This window comes from Malania oleifera, chromosome 11 (assembly GCF_029873635.1).
Source record: "Malania oleifera isolate guangnan ecotype guangnan chromosome 11, ASM2987363v1, whole genome shotgun sequence".
NCBI classification, from domain to species: Eukaryota; Viridiplantae; Streptophyta; class Magnoliopsida; order Santalales; family Ximeniaceae; genus Malania; species Malania oleifera.
In genome coordinates this window covers 71244589-71269461 of record NC_080427.1, presented here as the reverse complement: position 1 = coordinate 71269461, position 24873 = coordinate 71244589, and the positions used below count along the sequence as shown (strand labels likewise).

At 35.4% G+C, this 24873-nt stretch overlaps 2 protein-coding genes across 7 annotated transcripts in view; one reads left to right on the top strand and one right to left on the bottom strand.

The window, feature by feature from the left end:
* Positions 1 to 17858, top strand: part of LOC131168510 (uncharacterized) — a 93628-nt gene extending 75770 nt beyond the window's left edge. Inside the window, exons 13-28 of one of the 6 annotated variants that reach the window (XM_058128000.1) lie at positions 2150 to 2197; positions 2288 to 2428; positions 4602 to 4769; positions 4876 to 4938; positions 5034 to 5141; positions 5231 to 5314; positions 5391 to 5438; positions 6462 to 6536; positions 13474 to 13569; positions 13662 to 13742; positions 13826 to 13897; positions 14871 to 14915; positions 15001 to 15084; positions 16960 to 17063; positions 17176 to 17341; positions 17445 to 17858. In XM_058128000.1, coding sequence (XP_057983983.1) covers positions 2150 to 2197; positions 2288 to 2428; positions 4602 to 4769; positions 4876 to 4938; positions 5034 to 5141; positions 5231 to 5314; positions 5391 to 5438; positions 6462 to 6536; positions 13474 to 13569; positions 13662 to 13742; positions 13826 to 13897; positions 14871 to 14915; positions 15001 to 15084; positions 16960 to 17063; positions 17176 to 17314 — 1356 coding nt within the window. In that variant the 3' untranslated portion in view covers positions 17315 to 17341; positions 17445 to 17858. Of the gene's footprint in view, positions 1 to 2149; positions 2198 to 2287; positions 2429 to 4601; positions 4770 to 4875; positions 4939 to 5033; positions 5142 to 5230; positions 5315 to 5390; positions 5439 to 6461; positions 6537 to 13473; positions 13570 to 13661; positions 13743 to 13825; positions 13898 to 14870; positions 14916 to 15000; positions 15085 to 16941; positions 17064 to 17175 lie in introns of all 6 variants that reach the window. The other 5 variants (XM_058128001.1, XM_058127997.1, XM_058127998.1 and 2 more) reach the window with 5 other exon arrangements.
* A 47-nt stretch (positions 17859 to 17905) lies between these two features.
* LOC131168512 (uncharacterized) lies at positions 17906 to 23337 on the bottom strand. The gene is made up of 6 exons (XM_058128002.1): positions 22823 to 23337; positions 21117 to 21245; positions 19192 to 19312; positions 19027 to 19108; positions 18454 to 18607; positions 17906 to 18341 (listed from the first exon to the last, which is right to left on the bottom strand). Exons 1-6 carry the CDS (start codon positions 23135 to 23137, stop codon positions 18213 to 18215), a joined length of 930 nt encoding a protein of 309 aa, XP_057983985.1. The 5' UTR covers positions 23138 to 23337; the 3' UTR covers positions 17906 to 18212.
* Between the last annotated feature and the right edge of the window lie 1536 nt (positions 23338 to 24873).

Here is a 24873-nt window from a genome sequence, read left to right as displayed (position 1 = left end):
GATTTTAAAAAATGTTTTCCTTTTAATAAAAAGGGGTTTTGTTTTGTTTTATTTTATTTTTAAGGTTAAAGTCTTAGTTAGTTTTTTTATTTAATTTTATTTATTTATGGAATTGTGGTTTGTTTTTATTTATTATTAATTAATGAAAATTCAAAAGATTTGGAAAAAAAAAAAAATCCTAAAAATTTTTAGGGGATTTTCTAATCCTTTGCATAGTGTTCAAGAGTGTTTCACCATAGGTTTGAATTTCTAGCATGTTCCAAAAAAAAAAAAAAGGAAGAAGAAGAAAAAGTTTCAAAATTAAAATGGGACTTTTCATTTTGTACATAAGATGTTGCTTCGTGAGTATGATGGATTTGGGTTTCTCATTAGTTAGTTCGCATGAGAATGTACTCGAATGTATGATTTGGTTTACCTTGATTTTCTTGCATGTATGTGTGTTCAACTTTGCTTGTTTTGCTCCTATTTGATATATTATCTCATGTTTTATATGGATCTATGACATACTTGGACATGGAAACATATTGACGAGTAGTACCGTTTAAGGACCTTCAAAAAAGTTTGTTGATGATGTGCTTTGGATTTCTTTTGGAGAATCATGAATGAATTGAGTTGAATAAAAAACAAGAACACTCTAATTAATTAATTTGACAACGGAACTGGGAAGTGGCGTGATAACGTTCTTCTTGGGATTCTTGATGTGAGGGAAGCCTTATGACTATGATTGTATACTTGATTCTCATAGGGTGGAACAATATTTAAAGGAAGGTAATTTAATTAAAATTGAAGAATCAAAGTCTTTGTTTGATTAATTCTTGAACATCTTGAGATTATCATTGTACTGTTCAAAAGGATGAGTGTGTAGAGGGGTGCTAGACTGCTAGTACCTTGCTATCACGCAACCATAATCCCAAACTTGGCTTTGGTATGCAAACTATAGATTATTAGTTCTTTGGACCCTAGGAATAGTTAGTGGATCTTAAAATTGATAGTAACTGAATTTGGTATTCTACCCTCACCTTGGATAAAGTAGGTTAGTGGCAACTTTGTTGACATGATTCGATCTGTATCTCATTCCCCATTTGTAATTTCTCATATCAAGTTTGCCATCCGTGTCGAGGCGGTTTGCATATTCACCCCAGTACAGGTGTGTTTTCAGCAAGTGTTGACATGTGGACCTGTTCAATTGACGCTACAGTCTGAGTTGCTGAGATCTTCGCTCTGGTTTTTGTGCTCTGAAAACCATCTGAAGGAAGTTCATTAAGAAAATGTCTCTATTTAATTAAGGCAGCTGATTTCCTGAAATCATGTTCAATAGAAAGGCACCATTAGAATGTGATCAAGTGTCGTTGAAACATCTTACTTAGAAATCATTTTTTCCTCCTTTTCCGATTTGTTGAATAATCCATTGTGGTCCGCCCCTTCCCTGGACCCTGCAAACTTGGGAGCTTTGTGCACCGGGCTGCCCTTTATTTTTTATTTTTGAATAATCCATTGAGAAGTGTGGAAATTTCCCAAAGACATGGAAATTTGATCACATTTCTACATTTTTTCATATAATAAATTATACAAATGCTAATTCACTGGATCACCATGCTGATCGGTTTATGAAGATTAGAAATAATGTGTCATTTTTTCTCGTGTTTTTTTTATTCACTGAAGTAATGCAAACTGACATATTTGTGAATTTTGGTGGGTGGTCCCTGTTTTCTTATTTGAAGTAGTGTGAGATGACCTATTTAAAGCAATGCAATACACGTGAGGAATCTGGAAAATTACTTTGTCCTACTAAGATGATACTTTATGATTTTCGCATGAGCTATGTTACTGATTTTATCTTTTCTGGATTTGGTGACTTTTGACTGGGTATAAGTGCGGGCAATGTAATGCAGGGATCTTGGTATGGCTCATCTTTCCTTGATCTGAAAGTAATGGCTCATCTTTCCTTGATCTGAAAGTGCTTGTCTTGCTGTTTGAAGTTTATAATTTAAATTTTGAACTTGCATAATTTTTTTTTTTTATTCTTTCCAAGTAGTTTAACATTTTCCTCAGTTTTGATATTTGAAGTTTACAAGATTTTATGACTAGAACTAATATTTATTGTATCTTTTGTTTTGACTTTGATTTTTTTCTTTGACCTCTAAAAAAGAGTGCAGTTCATCAATTAGAAGAAGTGCGTATGAAGGCAATACGACTGGTAATTCTTCTACATTACTTGGTATTGAAGCAGTTGAGTCAACTACTTGCCACATTTTGATTCTACCATATTGAGTGTTGCTTTTGTCAGGTGGCAAATAAGCTTTATCCAATATCATCCATTGCTCAACATATAGAAGATTATGCAAAGAAAATGTTGTTGTCTGTTGCGAACAGTGCTTCAGCTACTGGCAGAGTTGTGACTGAAAAATTAAGTCCTGAATCACATAAGGTACTGGTTTTTATGCACAACAGAAAGTTTCACTTCAGCCCAATTACGTTGTTAATCGTTTTATATAGTAGATGCTTTTTTACCTGCATTCGATCATGCTTCATATAAGAGTAATTTAATTCCTTATTTGAATAAGTGCAGGAAAAGTCTTGGGGAAAATTAAGCTAGTGTATGAGAGTTAATATGGAAATTCTTGTGTTCTTAGAAGCAAAGTCAATGCTTAATTATTTTGAGACTATTTGGAACCAATATCTATTAATTTGTAGTATGTAAATAGGTGTAAGTTTTGATCTTCAGTTTCATTTCACACATTGCATTATATACTCTCTGTTTGGTTTACCTAAGTTATGTTTTGACTGATGCCATGGTGAACATATGGTTGGCCATGGTCTATTGAACAACTACAAATTATTCTATTTTATTTTCATGGGCTATAATCAATTCCAGTGATTGGAAAGTCTTTATTTCACCAGGGGCTGCATGCTTTTCTAATCTGAAGCATAAAATTGCAGTTCCAGGGTTGGAGCCTTTCCTAATATATGAAATTCTTGCAATTCCCCCCCTCCCCCCCCAAACATCCCACTCTCTCTCTCTCTCTCTCTCTCTCTCTCTCTCTCTCTCTCAATCTAAGGGACTAAGACAAATCCTACATCTGAGCATGGAAACTCTTTTAGGCCCTATTTGGTTAAAATTCAAACACTTGTATCCAGATTTTATTTATTTTTCAACTTTGATAATAATAAGTTTTATTATGCACAATTTGTATTTAAATGTACTATTGGATTATTAAAATTGAATTTATTTTCTGGACATGTAAACAAATATGGATAATCCAAAAACATCGTTTTCATCTTTCATTTATTGAGCAGCTGGCATCTGCCATCTGGCAGTGGGTAGTGGTGGCCAGCAGTGATGGTAGTCAGTGGTGGTGGGTAGTGGCAGTATGCAGCAGTAGCAGGGCGGTAAGTGGTGGTGGTGGTTGGCGACAATGGCTGGTGGAAGCCTGCCAAGCAGTCAACAGTTGTCAACAAGGGTGAGGGAAGAGGAAGGAAGAACATAACTGATGGGAGGGGGAAAGGTTGTGAGTTTTGGATATCCACATTTGTAGAGAACATCTTTTTATCTTAAAAATGAGGGTCTTTTTGGGATACAACCCTAAAAAAGATTTGTAAGAATGATTAATCAAATGCTATATATATTTTCTTCAATTCCTATATCCCCTGTTTTAGATACGCAAAACTTTATCCAGAAAGCTTAATGGAACATGCCTATAGTTTGGCCGATGAAAAAGGAAACCAATTGGTATATACTTGACATTGCATCGGCTGTTTGATTTAAAGATGATTTTGATAATGCATGAGTAGAAAGACTAATGCTACTGAATGTAGCCCAACTTAAAACTAGCAAGTGGTGACAGTGTATACTAGCTAAGCAATGCTTGCATGCTGTGGATCAATGTTTGAAGGGCACAATCTAGGCTTGCCTTGGGGCTCAAGCCGCCTAAAAGTCTAAAACACCCTGAGGTTTAGTCTAAAACACCAAAGTTCTGAAAGGCAAAAGAATAATACATCAATGCTTGTGCATTTGTGCCAAATGTGTGCTTTTTGTGCTCTTTTGGTTGAGGCTTCCGCATTTTGAGTTTTTAAATTTTTAAGTTAGATTTGGTTAGTAAATTAGGGCCATCAAAATTTATCAGATGTTTAAATGAAAAGATTGAAAAATATTGTAATCTGATTCTTGAACCTAAACAAACAAAACGCTTGAGAGTGACATCTTGGATCATGGGCACAATTCGAACATTGTGACATGATGATCATTGCTAATATGATCATTGCTTAGCATGGTTTTCTTAGAGTGAATTCAAGACTGTATGCTTAGAATGATGCCAAGTAGTTGACAAATTGTATTTAATTTTGTTTATTTTTCGAAATTTGTATGTAATTTTCAATTTTTTAAAAATATATATGTAATAATTATTATATTTTATATAAAAATAAAATATAATTAAGGCTTACTTTTTGCCTCTTTAGGGTAAAAAAGCCAGGCATTACGCCTTTGCCTTTTAGAACACTGCTGTGGATAATGCATGCTGTGCGTTGTTTAATATGGCAAATTCCACTGCATAATTTAGTAGATTTTGTCTAAGTTATGTTTGAATTATATATATTTACAGGATTCTAATCAGGAAAAGCCTTTGGATGAACTTCCATCTATAAGTGCCAGCACCAAAGATGTCTACTCTGAAACTCAATCCCAATCATCCACAACTCAAAGCATATCTTCATCTTCAATCTCTGAGGCACAGCGGTGCATGTCACTATTTTTTGCATTGTGTACAAAGGTGTTGTTCTATCTTAATTCATATTCATCCTTGTGGTCTAGTTCCTGCTTCTTGTTATGAACTTTTGATTAGGAACACAAATTTACTGATACAATCTGATTGACAGAAACGCTCCCTTTTTCGTGAAATATTTGTTATGTATAAAAGCACATCGAAGGCAGTAAAGCAGGTTGGAATAATCCATGCATGGCTTGCATCTTGTTTAGAATCAACATAATTTCTTCATTTACTTCTGAAGTTCTTCTAATCATCTGTATGATGCAGGCAGTTCATCACCAGATTCCTAAACTAGTTTGCACTATAGGCTCATCACCTGAACTTCTTGAAATTATCTCAGACCCACCAACTGGAAGTGAGAATCTTTTAATGCAGGTTTGCTTAATACATATTAAGCTTCATATTTACCAAATTCATGCAAAAGACGAAAGTATCTATGAGCACTAGTTCTTCCTTTGCCACAGGTTTTGCATACACTGACAGATGGTACTATTCCTTCTCCAGCACTAATATTTACCATTAGGAAGTTGTATGATTCAAAATTAAAGGTACACAAAATATTTTTTGCATTAAGTAAAGTGTTATGGCTCCAGCTAATCCTTGTTTGGTCTTGAATTGTTTCAGGATGTAGAGATTCTTATACCTATATTGTCTTTTCTACCCAAAGAAGAGGTTTTTCCACTCATCTTTCGTGCATGTTATAGCTCTCCATTTTTTTTTTTTTAGTATGGGAATAATACCTATGCATGGAAAAAAATATTTTAAATTGTGGGTAACTGTGCTTTCTTATAGAATGGATGAGGTTAGGATCCAATAGCTGGTGCAATGATAGAATCTTAGGCTGTCAAGCAGAATTAAGCAGGCTTGAGCTCCAGGTTTGAGTTCCAATAGTGGATGCCTTATGCACAACATCCTGAAGGCCGGGGTTGTACTTAAACCTCCCCAACCCATTTATGGCAACAGGGGTTGCTGATGATACTTTGTTAATTTGGAATTTTGGAGTGATTGCCATGTTTGGTTCCCAAGTTTTTAGAGTTTGGTGCAACCCTTATCTTTCTTCACATTGTGAATTATGAATTTGAAAGAAATTTGAAGTGCTAGGACTAGGGTGAGTTCTTTACATGTTCTTTTTTTTTTGGGTTGTTGTTGTTGTTGTCTTACGTCAAAAGGTGGCTGCTGCACAAATTTGCCAGATTGTTTCTGAATGCCAGTTGCTACTTAGGATCATTTGAAACCACTGATAGAAAATTACTTTCCTGGAAAATGTACTTATCTAAAAGTAGTCTGAGATGACCTATTATAAGTAATTTTTTCAGGAGAATTATTTTTCAAAAAAATATTTAATTTCCTAAAAAAGTAGCAGTTTGGAAAAGTACTTAATGAAATAAGTACTTAATTTAGGTACTTTTCATGATAAGAACTTATTTTTAAGACGTTCCAAATGGGGGCTTATTTCCAGGAGTTTAAATTTTTAGACTGGTATGATGATATTGGTATGGATCATTGCAATTAAATTTTTTTGGTGTTGCTTTTGTTGTGTATTCCAAACATAGCAGTTTTTGCCCTTCCTAACTTTTGCCAATTTTAGTTTGTCATATTTTGCTCATCCTCAGTTCTAGTTATCTATCTTAGCATTGTGTTTTATTTTGATTCCTGCAGATATAGTGTTAATCATCTTTGTTTTTTTTTTAATAGGTTTTACAAGTTTTCCCCCATGTTGTTAATCTCCCATCAGAGAAGTTCCAAGCAGCACTTGCCCGTATAGTGCAGGTAATTTTATTTTCAAGGTTCCCTAAATTTTTTTTTTCCAATATTCCGTGCGTATTTTGAGATTGTTTTTTGGGCAAGACATTAACCGCCCTTGAGGTTTGGCAAAAAGATACTTCCCTTGCGGTTTCAAAAATTTTAGGGACCTCTCCTGAGGTTTCAAAAATCTAGTGACTTTAGGGACCTTCCCTGAGGTTTCAAGAATTCTAGGAACCTTCCTTGATTTTTACCAAAAAGACACAAACCTCTTCTTGTATTTTGCAAAAGGGCAAAAACACTCACTTCACCCGAGGTTTGGAAAAAAGAATGAGATCTCCACTAAAGTTTCAAAAATTCCATTGAACTCCCATAAGGTTTCAAAAATGCCACATACCTCCTTTGAGATTTGCCAAAAGACACCAACTCCCCCTCAAAAGACTTATCTTTTGCAAAATATAAAGGGAGGTTTGTGTCTTGTTAGTAAATCTCAAGGGAGGTCCCTGCAATTCTTGAAACCTCAAGGGAGGTCTCTGGAATTATTGAAACCTTAGGGGAGGTCCTTGTCTTTTTGCCAAACCTCAGGGGAGGTTAGTGTCTCTTGCCCCTGTTTTTATTATCTAGTCAACAAGTTTTATGAAACTATAATAGATAATACATGTAGATTGTAGCAATTTTTTACATTAATATAATGTATTTTCTGGGAGATGGATTATTCCATGTACTTGGTGATGCATCTAGCATGGGGAAGATATTCTATTTTCAGTTTTTTGTTTATGGCATTTCTATTTGGATCATATATTTAAATTTTCAAGATATTTTTTATTTAGAAAATTTGTATTTTTGTTTATTTTGGATTTCTAAAAATAAATCTTTTATTTATTGTAAGCCTACAAAAGGCCCTGTGTACTAGTTTTCTTTGGAGTGTTGAATTACAATTATTTTATGTTCAATGTTGGTCTTACATCAAAAGGTATCAGAGCAAACTCTGATCCAACGCGGTTGCTGTGTATTTGACAGGGTTTGCAATTTCAAACAAATCTGTTTGTGTTTGATTTCTTTGAGTTTTATCTCAAACTCATAGGGATCGGGATTTTAACTTAATTTTTTTTTTCCCTTCTTGCTGCCATCTCTGCACCATCCACTGCCTCACACCCCTTTACCATTAGCTGCCCCTGGACGTCTGTTCTGAGCCTATCATAGTCGCAAGAGGAAAAAATACCCTTTGAACAGAAGCCCATAATTGTTCTGATGTAGTGCCACATCCCCTCAAGCCCTAATTGAGCCAACCCCATCCCGCTTAATGTTTGAAACACTCGGTGTAGTCAGCTCGATTGAATCCTTTGTAACAATCAAAGTCATCACCTCTATCATCAACTATGCCTTTTTGTGATTATCTAACGCATGTAGCAATCAATGTCGTAGCCATCTAGAGTTAACATGTCCTAAGCATCTGAGAACAGCCTTCCCATTCAGCAAAGCAACCTTGCTACTGCCCGCTTGTTAGCCCAACAATAATTGAAAACCCCACTTTGTTAAGATTTTTCAAGCTTTTAAAGAAGGCAGCAAAGAACTGGTTTGATCCCATCACTCACGTAATAGCGCAAATAAATGAGAGGAAGGAAGAAATGGGAATCCAAATCCATGAATTGAACTATCAGATAGATTCTGTATATTCTCAAGTTGTTGCTTTTGTCTTCATCTTTGATCAGAAGGTTGATACTTTTGATTCCAAAATTTCTACTCTCTTATCCATTAATAATTTTGATAGATGAGAAAAGGTAGTTGTGGGCCATGATGTTCCTTCTTGCTACCCAACCATTGTTCATATCCATAACACTATGCCTAGTCCATGAGGTTTTAAAACCTGGACTGGTAGCCAAGCCAGTGAATCCAACCAGAGGGTCAACCCTGTGGATGAGCCCATATGTGTATATCCTTCATTAATGTAAAAGAAAATTTACTATAATCTTTCTTCAAGTTATAGGATCTTAGCGTAAGGTGGCCTCAATTAATTGCTTGTGACCCTACTTCAGTTCCTTGTGTTTGATTTGCCCATATTTTTAAAATTTCTTTAATTTGTATGACTTTTTCAAAATAATTACATGACATTTATATCGGCTAGTAGAAATAAATATATATTTTTTGCTTTGAAATAAACATTAATTATTGTTAGATTACCACTTTACCTAAAAACTTAAGCTATTAGGTTGTGGGCCACAATGTATATCAAGCTTTAACATTCCCCTGCACGTGCAGCGCAACAGTACGTAGAGAGATAAGCACACGATAAATAACACCCATGATAAGGAACACAATAAGTTTTTTAAACACACAATAAACTTGGACAACGAGACTAGAACCCAGGATCTCTTGGTTACTAGCTCTGATACCATGTTAGATTACCACTTTTACCTAAAAGCTTAATCTATTAGGTTATGGGCAAACAATGTATATCAAGTTTTAACAAGTATGAAAAAATTATTAAAATTATTTTTTTGACCCTTATAGATAATGGTAAAATAGGATAAATATCATTTATATATAATGCAATTCAAGTTTATGACTCAAAAGCCATGAAGCCCAGTTGATTATTACCCTGTCTTCCTATACCAGTGGTGCAAGGTTAGAACCCTACCCACTGCACATATTTCCTTTAAAAAATCGTTCAAATCCTGCCCATTACATGTTTTCATTTTAAAAGCAAAGCAGTGATCTGTGTTAACTCAGTTGACTTGCTGGTACAAGATGATTTGTGCCAGTTCACGACAAGTCAACCAGATTTCTCCCTGTTTGGTTTGATTCCAGTTTTTCCATGACCTGGACTGGCCAAATGATTGGTTCTGGTCAAACCTGGTCCAAACAGCTGGTTTGATCCAGGTCTTAAAACCATGGCCTATCATGTACAAGCTTCTAGAAGGCTATATTATGGAATTAGTGTTGTTTTGCTTGAGTTCGTGGAAGAGGGTGATCCAAATATTTTCTTCGGTTGATTTGATCAAATTGAAAATACGTTTGTTTATAGGGGTAGTTATTTGTTGGGTCTCACATGTACATGGTGGCAGGCATAGTCTCCTTCATCAGCATCGACTTTGGAGGCAAGCTCCAATTATTGAGTGGAATCTTATTGGGCATATGGTGGAAGACAAATTCATCCTGATCAATTATGATTATGGGCGAGAAATGTACTCCAGGTTGTGTGCGTTGGCTCAACATGATGCACACACCCTTGAGTTTCACAAATTAGTTGCTAAATTTTCTTTTGATAAAGATAGGCAACAATGCATCGCTTGGTATAATGGGGGATTTCGTTATGGTGCATGCATTGAGCTGCGACTATAGGACTTTAATTCTGTTGATTAAGTCATTTGTCTTTGCTGGGTCTGCTGAGAAAGTGATCAAATATTGTAAGTATACTTGTAGAAAATGTTGGTTCCACATGAGCCCTGTCCATACCAAGCTGTGTGATTCCAAGTAGTTTGAACACTTTCCAATTTACTGCAATAATCATGGGCAAAAAGTAGGCTGCAATTGCTTTATAAAGACTCATCTCGTGGTAGTGGACACTGTTGAAGATCTAGTAGAGGAGAGCTAAGACTGGAGAAAGCTCTACTAATGATAAGGCCATAGTGGGTTAAATGCACCCACTGTCACTGAACTATTGACTGACACGATCAAAGTCACAAAACCTTTTTTTTGTGCACCAAGGTCACTCAAATATGAAATTGTTGCAATCTCCTTCTTTCTGTCTATAAATAATGCCCCTCTGTTAAAACTGCTCACTTGGCTGTTTTGGGACCCACATTTATCACATTTTTTTTTCTTTTCTTTGAAATTTTTATTTATTATAATAGTAATAATAATTTTTTTTTTTCCTCTCACTCGCCCCTTTCTTCCTCTTTCCCGTCCCACCGAATTGGCAACATTGTAGGGGTTGATGCCAACCTCTAGGAGATTGTTGCGGATGGTGGATTGCCAAACCTTTGAGCTCTGGACGGGGACACGACGGCCCTCTCCACCCACTTGTAGAACTCGTTCACTCTGGACGGGGACACGACGGCCCTCTCCACCCACTTGTAGAACTCGTTCACAGCGTGGAGGTTATTGACGCCAAACTTCTTGAAAAAATCTTGGGTTGGCGCTGCTGTAGAACCCCGCATTGATGGCGCCATTGCCACCAGGATGTGGCTGTGGATTTAAGTATCATAAATTTTAGTATCTAACAAATACGACAATCAATGAAAAAAAAAAAGATGGGAAAAAAAAGTATTCTAATTTAAGAAAAATCACAATCAGAGAATCAGGTCAATTTCTGGTTCTTCAGATAGGAAAGGATGATGATTAAATTTAATGGCCTCTTCACTCTTCAGCATCAAATCCATGTAACTGTTCCAATTTTTACCCTTAACCCTCACACTAATTGCTGTGTGTTGCATTGGCCACTGATGGTAAAATGGTAAGCGGAGCAAAATGACGACTGGCCCACTGCTGAACCCAGCAGCTGGAGGAAATGCTGGCAGAGCGTTTGCAAACAACAAAGCTTGGAGAATGTGCATCCTCTGGTGCTCTCTCAGTGCCTTAGAGGAGTTGAACCTTTTCCTGCACATATTGCAGATTTCCATAAGCACAGTATTTTTCCAATATTCATATTGGATCACTGTTGCTGCATCCGTTGGATTAATCACAAGTCCAGGACCCGGAAATCAGTCCAACTCATAAAACTAGGGATCATTGGAGATGTTCTACATAAATATTGCTGCCCGCACTTTGGACCCAACAATAGTATTTAAATGCGACAAACTGAGCCTGGTCGCTAATGATCAGAACGTCAGGATTGGCTTCAGCTAACAAGACGGGAGAATCACAGTTGGATGGTGTGTGTTATACACCAATAGTGTGTTTTCTATAGGAATGTTTGCAGGGAACAATGTCCATCTGACAACAGTTAAACCATTTCCCAAAGTTATTGTTCCAGAAAATTCCCAATCAATGGAGTGTGCTGTGATGATCAGAGCCAGGGTTGAATTACAATTGTTTAATCGACGCTGTTGGTGATAGCTTGATCAATGTTAGCAAGAAAATCAGAGTCGGAGTATCCCTATGCTCTCACACCTTGGCCAGCAACAATGTTGCCATGGTTAAGATTGATGCTGGAGATGGTGCAAATCCAGTGGGAAGAGAAAGAGGAACAAAGGGGTGATTGAGAGAAAAAATATTATTATTATTGTTATTATTACTATTATAAATAAAAACTTGTAAATTAAAAAGAGTGATAAATGTAGGCTTCAGAAGTGCCACGTGGGCAATTTTAACAGAGGGACACTATTTCTGGATGGAAAGGGGGAAATTGCAACAGTCATGGTAAAAAAATTAGTAACCTTGATTGTTTTAGTCGATAGTTAGTGACAATGAGTGCATTTAATCCGATGATAAGATTGTGAGATACACTTGAGTATTCCGGGGATGAAGATGAAGAGGGTATTGTTAGCTAGTATGCATATTTGGGTTAGCTCAAGGAAGAGTTCTTTTTTCAACTGGAGGAGATTGTTGTGGTTGACATGGAGAAGTAATATTGTTTATGTTTTTCATTTAAAAATTTAGGATACAATATCTTAATAGATTTTTAAAAATACTTTTCTTATTTCCAAGCATTGTAGGCCCTATAAAGTCCCTATGTACTAGTTTTACTGGAGTGTTGAATTACAATTGTTTAATGGACATTGTCCTGCATCTCTAGGTTACAAAAATGCATGTCAAGGATGGAATAAACATACTTATGTGCCCCATGCCAAACTGCTCATGCACACATTTGATATGATCTGAGAAAATAATTGTTCCATTAACACCAGATTTAAGATTGATGGTGAATACAAATTCATGACAGGGATGGAATAGCAATGTTTTGTTGTGCCTCACGTAAACTGCTTGAGCAAGCATTTGGAATGACCAAATGTCAGGCCTTTCTGCTTCAAGAACATTCTGTTTCCACAGTTGATTAGAGCATGCCTCTGTGATTTTTTTTTTTTTTTCATATTTTAGTTTGTTCTTCCCCAACCATTTTTGTAGATTTGTTGGCAAATAGAAAATGGTAAGGCAAATGTTCCCTTGTTACACTGTTATTTCTGTCATTTGATTTCTTGCTTTCTGGAGCTGCTGTTAATACATTGTACCATAGTTACAAAAACACTAACACCCTAGTGAACCACTTATTGGTACGAACGTTCAGAAATGTGGCACAATTTTGTTCTGGAACACCAAATATATTGATCGAAAGTTTTGATTCAATGTTTTTCACACAACATAACCTTTTACTAGTTAAAATTGGGGGATCATCACATATTAAGTTTATTTCTATCATTATTATTCTATTTCACAATATAAAATCTCTTCTGCATTTAGAAACACCTCAACATCCTCTCCAAAATATTAAGTGCCATGACACTTTTTCACCAATATATATTTTAAGTATACCCGAGCATTCCACATTTTAGAGCATGTTCCATACCGCGACCACTTTCCTGTTCCACGTTTTAGGTAACATTGCATTGTACTATTTTTCGGTGCTCTTCAAAAAACTTATGTGCGCAATTGATAAACATTTTTCAGCGAGAAATGCTTTCATTTTTTAGAAACTGCCCAAGGGCTTTCATTTTCTAAACAAGCACACATTTATTAGAGTTGGAAAAGGCCTCCACATTCTAATTTAGCTAGTAATTTGTCAAGTTGACTCAACATTATTCTTAATTCCCAGTATGAACTCTGTGATGGGTTGCTATGCAAGTCTTTCACCAGTATTATTGGGAACATTCTTAAGGGTTCACCTTAGTCTTACAACGGCATTTATTTTCTAGGTTTGCAATTGTTAATTTCACCTTCAATCTGACTATTTGATTTTCTTGGTTCTTTTTCTACCAATTTTCTGCTTCATTATTTATCACACATTTACGGCAAGCATGTTACACAGGGTTCATCTCATTCTGCTCCAGTGCTTACTCCAGCTGAAGTTCTGATTGCCATCCATGGGATTGATCCTGACAGAGATGGAATACCCTTGAAGAAGGCATCTTTCTCTCTCCCCCACAAAAAAAAAAAAATGGAGACCAAGTTGAACTACTAAGAAATGTCTACTAAGAAATGTCATTCTGTGGGCAGGTCACTGATGCATGCAATGCTTGTTTTGAGCAGCGGCAAATATTCACACAGCAAGTCCTTGCGAAGGTCTTAAATCAATTGGTCTGTACTTCTGAAAACCACTTTTTATGATTGGAACCTCACCATTGTCTAAATTCTCAGATAACCAAGAAGCTTATTTTCAGGTTGAGCAGATTCCTCTTCCCTTACTATTCATGCGTACTGTATTACAAGCTATAGTTGCTTTTCCAGCTCTGGTAAGAAATTAAGTAGCAGGTGTTCTTATGTTTCAACTGTAGAGCCCTTAAATAATCGTGTAAAGTTTATTGCTAATGAAACTGTATGTTGTTTACTGCTGTTGTATGTTTTGTATTGGATGGAATGAAACGGCATGCAGTATTAATACACAATGCCAAGTTTCATATTATAGCTAGTATGTGTTACTGCAATCACTAAACATATACTAGCATCTGAAGATGTTTTAAGAACCAATGTGATTGCAGTTTATGATTGACTAGAGCTTGTTTGATATGCTGTTATGGCCAGTGAATGTGCTCCTCCCTGATTGATCTGTACTGATATTAGAAGGGAAGTTTTATAGGACGGTTGTAAGACCACCTATGCTATATGGATCAGAATGTTGGGTGACTGAGAAACAGCATATCCAAAAAGTAAAAGCTGTCGAGATGAGAATGCTTAGATAGATGAGTGGTATAACGTTAAAAGATAAATTAAGAAATGAACATATTTGTGATAAGTTGAGCATAACTTCTGTAGAAGATGAGATAAGGGAGGAGGGATGACTCAAGATGATTTGGGCATTTGCAACGTAGATCACATAGTGCGCCAGTGAGGAAGTGTGAATTAGTTACTGTGAGGGGCAGTAGAAGGGATAGAGATATACCTAAAATAACTTGGAATGAGATAGTAAAGTTTTAATAGTCTTGAATTTGTCAAAAAAAATTGTCCATGATTGCATAAATTGACAGAAAAGGATTCATATAGCCGACTCCACCTAGTGGAACTTAAGGCTTGGTTTTTTTGTTGTTTGTTGTTAGTTTTACTGCTACTCCTGGGGAGTTGCGAAGTTATATTTTCTCTGGGATGTGTCATCTTTTCGCTGTAGTATTCATAGTGATACATGCTAAATGTTGCCACATTCAATTCTTCAAGTTTTATACCTTTTGTTATCATATTTAGAAACTCAGCTGACAACTAACTACATTGTAGGTGGACTTCATAATGGAAATCCTTTCTCGTCTTGTGAGCAAGCAGGTGATTATATTTGTTTTATTATGTGTACTGATTAAATATTATCTTCTTGCACTCTTTTAATTGTTGTTTTGATGAGCTGCTGCAGATATGGAAGTACCCAAAGTTATGGGTAGGATTCTTGAAATGTGCAGTCTTAACGAAGCCCCAGTCTTTCAGTGTGTTGCTTCAGGTGGGTCTATTTTCTATTTGCATAGCTTTGTTTTGCACCAGATGCTGACTGTGCCTGCATGTCAAGTTATTGACTCATGCTGTATCTGTATTTTAATCCTGTGAACTACGAGTTTTTCATAATTATATTGCATTCCATTTGTGTAGTTGGGTATCAAGTTGGACTTTTAACATAATCAAATCTTCTGTGTTACTGCATGGATATTAGTGTATGTCAAACTTAAAGAAGTTTTCTATAATAACCATGAATTAACATGCATTAATTTTTATGCAGTTAAAATAATAAGGTCTAGTTTGGAGCTTGGAATACATGAATGTATTCAGTTTTTCATGTTTGGTTATCAAGAGAAGTGAGAAAAAGAACCAAAAAAAAAAAACAATGAACAAAAATTTGATTTTACACATTATTAACATTTAATTTTTCTTAATTTTTGTTCATATTAGAACAAATTTTCATTTTAAATAGTATTTAGTATAGAGAGAATATAATGGAAAATGAGTTTCCTTCTTGTTTTTCTTTCCTTCTCACAACCAAAATCTTAATCCAAAGAGACCCTAAATGAATTTTAGAAAGTCTCTTATCTTCTTGTAATGGTATCCATTAACTGATCTTTTTGGTCCTTGTCATACTGATTGCTAAATGATATTTTATTTCTCGGTTGAGGCCAGGGAACTCTTAAGTCAATAAATGGATAAATACGTGATTCGACTGGTACTGATCCTCCATGCTTCAAGTGAGATCCCATATGGAATAGCTGTAGTTATATCTATGTTCAGCGACTTTTGAATGTGAATCCCCCTCCCTCACTCATCGAGGTTATGTTTTAGTAAGAGAGAGGGGGGGGGGGGGTGTGAGGGGCTTCAGCCCTCTGAATTTGGTTGAGAACTGGGTTCATCTAAAGCCAGTAAAAGTGCACACAATTCCCTAAACCTGCCGTTTACAAATCCCCTTACACTGTGTTTGGGACTATGGATTTGAGGCCTTGTATTTGAATTTGGACAAATTTTAATATAATTTTATATCAGATTTTATCCAAATTCATACAAATTCAAATCAAAGCCTCTCCCAAACATAGTGTAGGTATGGGAGGTCACTGTGACATCAAAGTCTCAGGCTACTGACCTATTGTCAAACGTTTGTGATATGAAATGATCCTCAATTATGATGAAATCCATGAGCGGCAAGAGGCTGAGCATCTGGCCGATTATTGGAAAGCTTGCGGGATTTCCAGTTCCACAATGAGATTCCCCCCTTTTTAATGCTTGGAGTGAGGTCCCATATGGAATAGCTGTATCTATGTTCAGCGAGATTTGTATGTGAATGTCTCAACAGTTTTACTCAACACCCCTCCCTGCTGGTGCTCCCTCTCTCTCTCACTTTCCTCTTTGGGTTATTTTTTGGGGAAACTTTTTTATCCATATGAATTTTGCATTTCAGCATCATACATTGGGTTACTCTAGGTACATCTAAAACAGTAATACTTATGATCCACACAATTCCCTAAAGTTTCCCCTCTTTCCTAAAATCCTTAGTTAAGGGAAGTCATTCTTAGACTAATGGCATCTTGTCAAATGTTTGTGATATCAAATGATCCTCAATTATGAGTTGCAAGAGGCTGCACATCTGGCTGATTATTGTAAGCCTTGTGGGTTTTCCAGTCCCACAATGACGTCCCTTTCTTTCGTGCGTCAATGATCCTCAGTTATGAGTTGCAAAAGAGGGTGCACAATGTCTAAAGGAGAAGTTGCTTAGGAAAAAACAATATAAGTTCCCATCTTCAATTTTATTCTTTGGTTGCCTGATTTAACCATTTGAAGCTAGCATTCTCCCTTTGTTTCTGTTTATGAATTTTGACAGGGTGGTTTTGCCTTTCAGCTACCTCCGACGCAGCTTGAAAATGCATTGAATAGAAATGCTGCAATTAAGGCACCCTTGATTGCTCATGCAAATCAACCTAATATCCGTTCGTCACTTCCAAGGTTCTTGAAAAATTTACCAGTTCTTCGAGTACAAAAGCATAAAAGTTGTTGACTAAATAACTTATTGCCTGGTTCTGAAGTTAGGGCTTCCAATTGTATGTCCTTTTTTTAGGTCCCTGTTGGTGGTTCTCGGATTAGATTCTCAAACTTCAAGTCAGACAGAAACAATTCAAGCTCGAACAGGAGATACAAGCAACCCAGATAAGGAGGTGGTGGCAGAAAAGACTATTCAATCATCAAGCGCTAGCTGAGCGGACATTAGAGTATCCTCTTGCTCGGTAATTATTAATTTGTTTGTCCAAGAAGTTTGCATATCTCTGATGGAGTGAAAAACTCTTTTTATTCCTACTCTTTGAAATTTGAGGATGATTTGTGTCAAAGATGAGATTGCGTAGCTGCCAAGGGGGTTCCTTTCTGAGCCAGCTGGATCAGCTGCTTCAAGATGCGAAGACCCTCCAGAAGTGTTCAAATTAGAGGATGGGAAATGAAACAATTGCATTACTGGCTCTCCAGTTGCGGCATCTGAATCTCAGAATGTACAGAGAAATAGCTGCCCATGCTCATTAAGGACATTTGTCCTTCAAGACGGTACAGGGAGTTCATTTGGCAGCATGAGAATGTATTATGAAAATATATAATGTTACTTTGTATGTGATAGGGTTAAATGTAGTTAAAATGTCTGATTGCATTTTTTTTTTTGGGTCAAATTTTCTTTCTTGGAAACTGCAGTTTTGGGGATGAATCAAGCAGTGTAATACAAAGCCAGAATTGGTCAATAAAATAAATATTTGTCAATGTGATACATGCATACAATATATATGTATATAATCAATCCCTATTCCTTAACCAGAAAAGGAGTAGAACCATCTATTAATCTTGGGTTTGTAATTTCATGGAAACCCAATCTGAGTACACAAAAATTGCGAGAATCAGGATCGAAGTACTATGCTTGGCGCACCTCATGTAGGCTAGGCTATGTAGTTGTTTCACTTACAGGCAGCCTGACAAAATTTTGAATAACATTAATGGCATCTATTTTCACAGTGATAATATACGAGTAATGGGAAGCTCCCATGTGGTATCTGACAAGCTAACTCAACAAGAATCAAGGTTCCCCCATAAGTAGTAATGCGTAGCTAGCTCACAGCGTCAACCTCTAGGTGCAGGAATTCCATGCATTTGAAACCACTCCGGCATGCGAAACTTTTCATGTAGTATTGGCCTCACATCATTCTGCAAAGATAGGTGCTTGAGGAGTGGAAGGAGGACCTCCAAAAGCTTTACATACCACACATCACAGCAAATTAAAAAAGGATGCATAATTAGTACAGACCATAATAGATCATCAGCTTCTTGTACTTGTACTTTCCTGGAGTGCCATGAAGAATACCTGCTCATCATGGGGCTCTCCTGCTGAGAATGGTACGCATGGGATCCCATTCAATGGTTGCAACAAGAAACTGAACGGGTTGTTGTCAACAATAACAATTCGACATAGATCCTTCGATAAACAAGCCAGATCCTTCACATGTTCTCGATAATTCCTGCAATTCAAACAATGCAGAAAGCATTGTCATTGATGATTGTGATGCTGGAACGTGTTAGTTGGTGCTTTTGTCTTGAGGCATGTGTGCCCCTAGGGTCCCCAGGTTGAGTTGTATTTGCTGTTCTTTGATTGTGTGTGAGCTTTGGGCTCCCTTCTTGGGTTTGCCCAGAATCCTTGTACATATCCTTTTTGGTCTATAATTATAATTTTCTGATAAAAAAGAAAAAGAAAAGAAATGAACAAATTCCAGATGATGGAATATTCTGTAGAATGCATCTCTAAAATGACAGAAACTGTGTCCTAAAACACTCCTATTCTCCTAAAGAGTGCTGATATGTTCATAGTACTCAAATTGCAAATTCCAACCAGAGAGAACAATAAAAGTTGAGAAGCAGAATGACAAGAAGCAACACTCACGTCCTAACTGTTGAAGGCCGATAAAGTCGAAGGCCGAATCGATTTTCAACATCTATCTTGTCAACCAGTGGTCTAGCATAACCTGTGGGATGCCCTAATAATAAGTTAAACATTGAATAAATAAAATAGTCGTGTAAAAATACTGAATAAAAGTGACATGCAAACCTTCAAGACCAGCTGTGAATAGAACAAGATCTGCAAATTCACCAATTCGTTCTAAGAACTCCTGTAGACCCGGTCGTTCGAACACAGTTACATAATTAACCTTAGGTTTTCCCTGGCGCTCCTTCAATCAAGAAGAATTAACTATAATGCATGGTCAAAAGAAAAAATAACACAATAATAACAGGCCTAGTTGAGTGCATACAACATACACACTTATAAATGCATTTATTTTATCTGTCTAAAAGAATATGTTTTGGCACTAAAACATTGTGTTTGACTAAAATACCCTTAATTTTTAAGGCCTTTTTAAATACAATACCCTAATATCGGCCTGCCTTAAGTACAATATTGTATTTGAAAAGAGTGTCATTGTCTTTTGATTCTGTCTACACTTAAACATCCTTGTATCTCAAGACGCTATATAGTATTTGAAAAATAGTATTCTTTTGTTTTCAAAATTTGTTTACAGAAATACTCTCATATGTGCCTACTGCATTTCAATTTTTCCTATCTTATCATAAAATAATTTGCATCCTCCATGAAAGGATATTCTTCCTAAAATCAAAATCCACCAAATTAAGCAGCCTCAAATTCACACATCAAGTTTGGATAAAAATTACTTGAAGTGAAACACATTAAGAAGTCTGTCCAAAGATTTTAATACTACAATTATGTTTCGTCCATGGAATGTCTATTTATAGGATTAGAATGGTCAAGAATATAGGGGCTTGATAGCTTACAAAAGAAAAAAGTGCTATCTCAAAGCAAATAACAAAGTAAAAAAATTTATTAGTCCATAACATTGACTAGAAGAGGAATGATAATTCCCACATTTCACCATGGGAAGATCTATTTCTGTCCTATGACCTATTCTGTGTTGTATGAAATAACACGAACATTTGCAGAAGTGACATTCTTGTAAATTACAATATTCCTATGAACTTTTTAGCATTCCTTCTTCTATCTGTCAACTAAACATAACATATTAAGTTTTACAGTTTGATACCATCATTTCAAAGTATAAAATTGAAACTTCCTATTCCACTAAAGAATTTAGATCAAAGACCTAGGGACATAAGATATGTACAAACATCACTTTAAGGAATTCAATATTATCGTCCACAAACATGGCAATACTAAAAGATTAACATTCTTCCTCTAAGAGATATGAATTCTATACATAAAGACTGAAACTCTTTTTACCCATTTTAGAATATTTATAAAGGCTAGCTGCATCATAATTTAATCATAAATTGATTCTTCTTATATAGGTAAGGCTTGTCACATGACTTTAGTATATATTACATAAACTTTTCGAAAAAGAAATAAATGTTGAAGAAAAGAGAAATTTATTAGTAATACATATTACAAATATTTAAATAAAAAAAAGTTTGGTTACAAGTTACAACTATATAGTTATATTATATATATATATATATTGAAATTTTAATGATATATGTATATAATAATAATTCAATATTTTGATGATTTTATTTAAAATTTTCCCTTCTAAAATCAGTTATACAAACAGTAGACTATATTCTAAAATTGTAATTTTAAAATAAGATTCATTAGTACTATATGTTATGGCATAATTTTAGTTTATGATAAGAAAATAAAGTGTAGATACGTTATATAATATTTCTATAAATAAGCTCCAATATTGATGCTCCAAATTATGTTATTTATTTTGTTTAAAAACATATATACGATATTAGAAATTATATAAAACTTTTAGATTTTATTATTTGATAAAGCAATTTATTTATAGAACTGAATAATCTAGAAAAAAAATAATTTCAATATATTTACTCAATATCATTGACCCATGATCATGTGCAATGCACAAGTGTATATATATATATATACACATAGACACACACAGATGCGCGCACACACACATATCTATACAGAGAGGGAGAGACCTTGGTTGAAGATAAACATTCCAGCTCAAACCACTTCAATCCCGCTTCTGTTGCTTGAGTGCGAATGGTGGCAGGTAAGCCAGCTGTTTCATAAGAACATATTAGGGTCTCATCTAAGTCCAGCACTACCTGCATACAAAGGTTCAAATATCATTAATTCTGCCAATAATGCATTACAAGGTCAAGAGACATACATTTTGCATTAAAGCATTTGTTTCAGCTTAAACTTAGGACAAGTACAAACTGGATACATAAGCATAGTTAAAAAAGAAACACTGATTTCTAGACTTGCACTAGGTCAATATAAAAAAGTTGCATCAAAGGAACACTACCCACTAGGCTGTATTAATAGAAAACATATCATCATGGCTTTAAGCTACCAAAAATAGTTTATAAAAAAAATCTCTGTTCAGCTCTTAGCAATATACAAGAAAACTAACTAGTTAAGTTTGGCAGTTAGCTAGCCTAGCATCCTAATTCTGTTAGAGAAGATAATACATATATGTAGCTACAAATTTCGAGCCTGTGCCCTGTTAATGATGTATACTTGCCATCAGATAAACTGAACCATTTACATTTGTGTTTAGAGGGAAAGGAGTGGACCCAAAGCAGGAGCTTCAAAAATCTATCTTTCAAACTTGGCTTTGTTGCCTAAGATAGGTCTAAAGATTTAATATCGTGCATGTACAACCTATCATTTTATCACAGCATGGTTAATTCCAAAATATATTTAATCTGACATTAATTCTCATAAATTTAAATCCTATGCATTCCAAGTCAAAGGAGATAGAAAAGAAAGGGAAAGCCAAAATGAAGAGGATTCAAAACTGTAACAAAAACACGGTTGCCTATGGTTGAATAGAAGATATGGACCTTGTAAGTGGTAACTGAGAACTGGACTGGCCTGATGTGAAGTCTTCTTCTATTGACATTGTTAACATCATATATGATAAACCTTAATGAAGATTAGAGGGCCTGAAATTATGGAGTATGATTGTATGAGTAGGGGAAGGTAATGAAAATGTTTGGCTTTTTTCAACAGTTCTAAGAAAAATTTCATCACTCAGGCTCCTAAAACCCTCTATTGCTATGGATTCTGAGTAAATTGGTAAATTGGTAAGACCCAAATTATCACACTCTGATGAAAAACGAGGGTCAGTAAACCAGAGACACCAAAGATGCAACCAACATCTGCTTGTGATGCTTACTCTATATTGATCTGATCGATTTGTAATTGTCTAAGGTAAGGCCACCCAAATTTCTGCAACTATTAGATCCCAAATCATGCAAAAACAACCAGAAAGCTTCATTTCAGTAGCAAATGATTTATACATGATTAAATGTTATGCAGGTGAAGTCAGCCAGCCATTAGCAAAGGTATACTAGATTGTAAGTTTAACATTATAAAGTGCTAAAATTCAAAACCAGTGAATAGTACCAACGCCCAAGTAACGTCTTGGGTTTGAAGATTGCCAATTACAAAACTAATGTTTAACTAATTCACACATATATACATTAATCCACATTTTTTTTATTGCACATGATCGTAAAATATTGCCTCAGATTAAACATAAACAAGTAAAATAAATAAATAAACCAACCAATAAGCATGAAAGAAAAAAAAATATGTGTACTGATCGACGCACATAACCAAGTAAAATCACTTGGAGTAAAAGCATAGTCCATTTATTGCAGCTTAATCATACCGTGAGCTTCTGTGTACGACGATCATCACCCCCAACTCCTCCCCCTCCATTGACACTAAGGCAGCGCACCGGCGGCGGAGGCGGAGGCGGAAGCAAGTCGCTGAGAGGGAGGTCCGCGTCGGGCAAGGGCTTGAAAGGCAGAGAAGAGGAAGAGGAGAGGAGGGGGTATCGGAGGCCGATGAAGGAGAGAAGCGACGGCGCGCCTCGCACGATCTGGAGGAAGATTTGAAATAGGAAAGCTACCCAATTTACCAGAGCTCGCCATACTTGCACATGCCTAGCCGCGCATGCTTCCGCCTGCGCTAGCTGCGCCATCGCACCCACTACTCCCCAGAAGAAACACAGAATGCTCACCCCCACACACGAACGCAGCGCAGTTCAAATACAGGGAAGAGAGAGAAAGGTAGAGAGAGACGATAGACTCGTTGAGCTTTGAGAGAGACTCTGTATTGCGTCTGCCTTCTCTTTTCCTTTTCTTCTTCTTCTTTGATTTTTCTTTCTCGTGCTTCTATTTTGTTGGGGAGGGAATGTGAGTGGTATAATATAATCACCGTGAGTTTTAAAAAATACTTTACAGAAATATTTAATAACTTGAGATAGCGACGTTGGGTTTGGCTTAGGCAGTGTGATTAGAAATAAGTTGTACCTCCAAATATGGTAACACAACTGTTGTAATTAATAGCTCACATTATATTTTAAAAGTGAATTGAAGACCTAAGGACTAAATTAGGTCAGTTAGTTGGTATAAGCATTACAACCTAATTAAATTATTATTTAAAAAATTATAAATTATGAAAAATAAATTAATAATATAACTAATTCATAAAACATACTTAAACAATTATATTGTTACAAAATATCTGTTATATATATTTCATGAAAATTAAATGACTGGATATATAAAATAAAATATTATTTTGAAAAATTGATTTGGATAAGACAGTTAGTCAAATTGTGGCTTACTTTCAGAGTTTGGTTGAATGCTAAATTTAGTAACGTGATAACTTGAATAAAATTAGAAAAAGTTAGGTGAATTCTATCAAATAATTGTTAATCAATTAACATAAATTTGAGTTTTATTGATCCATTTAGCGTTTATATTTTACAAAAAAGAAGAACTAACATCCCACTTTATAATTTTAATTTATAAAGAATGATTTTGAAATTTGAATTTAAAAATATTGAACTAGTTTTATTTGTTTTATGATGTGTTTAGTCATTAATTTTTTATGAAAATTGCATCTAATAAACGTTTTGTGGTATTATAATTACTAGGTACTTTTATGATTTATTATTAATTTTTACTTATATATATTTTTAAAATTAAAAGTAATAATAGATTTTTTTTTAATGTTAATGTCAGTTGGTTGATTTAAAGTAATTAAAGTAGATAGATCACCTAATTTGAGAATCAATTAGGTTTTCGAGTTGTTTAATTAGTTTTCAAGACATTATGTTGATCAATTTTTAAAATTTAATTTATAAAATATGTGTCATTTTAAAAAAAAAAATTATTTTATCATGGGTAAAATTATATCATGATATTGGTTTCTTTTAATGGAGATATGCTTACTAAAGGACAACAAGCTTGTTGTGATATGGATCGTATAATGAAGATGCATAGCGGAATAATCAACAAGAAATAAATAACACAACCAATAAGCACAGCAATACAAAGATTTACGTGGTTCGACAAACCCTACACCCACGGAAGCAAAAAGTACACAAATTTCACTATAGAAATCACAATATATACAATACACTTCAATAATGCTCATTCTCACTCTCAAAATATGCCCATATGACATATATAGAGTTTCTTTGGAGGTTTCCCCCCGTTTGCCTAACCACCCAATGTTCAAAATTCAAAAATTCAAACAAACTGCAACAGCCCAGGCACTCCTCATCGACGAACACAGGAGCTTCGTCAACGAGACCAAGAAAAATCTTCGTCAACGAATACAGGGCTCTCGTTGACGAAGCCAGAAGTCTGAAATTTCCTACTTTCGGTAATTATTCGTCAACGAGCTTCAGAGCCTTCGTTGACGAAC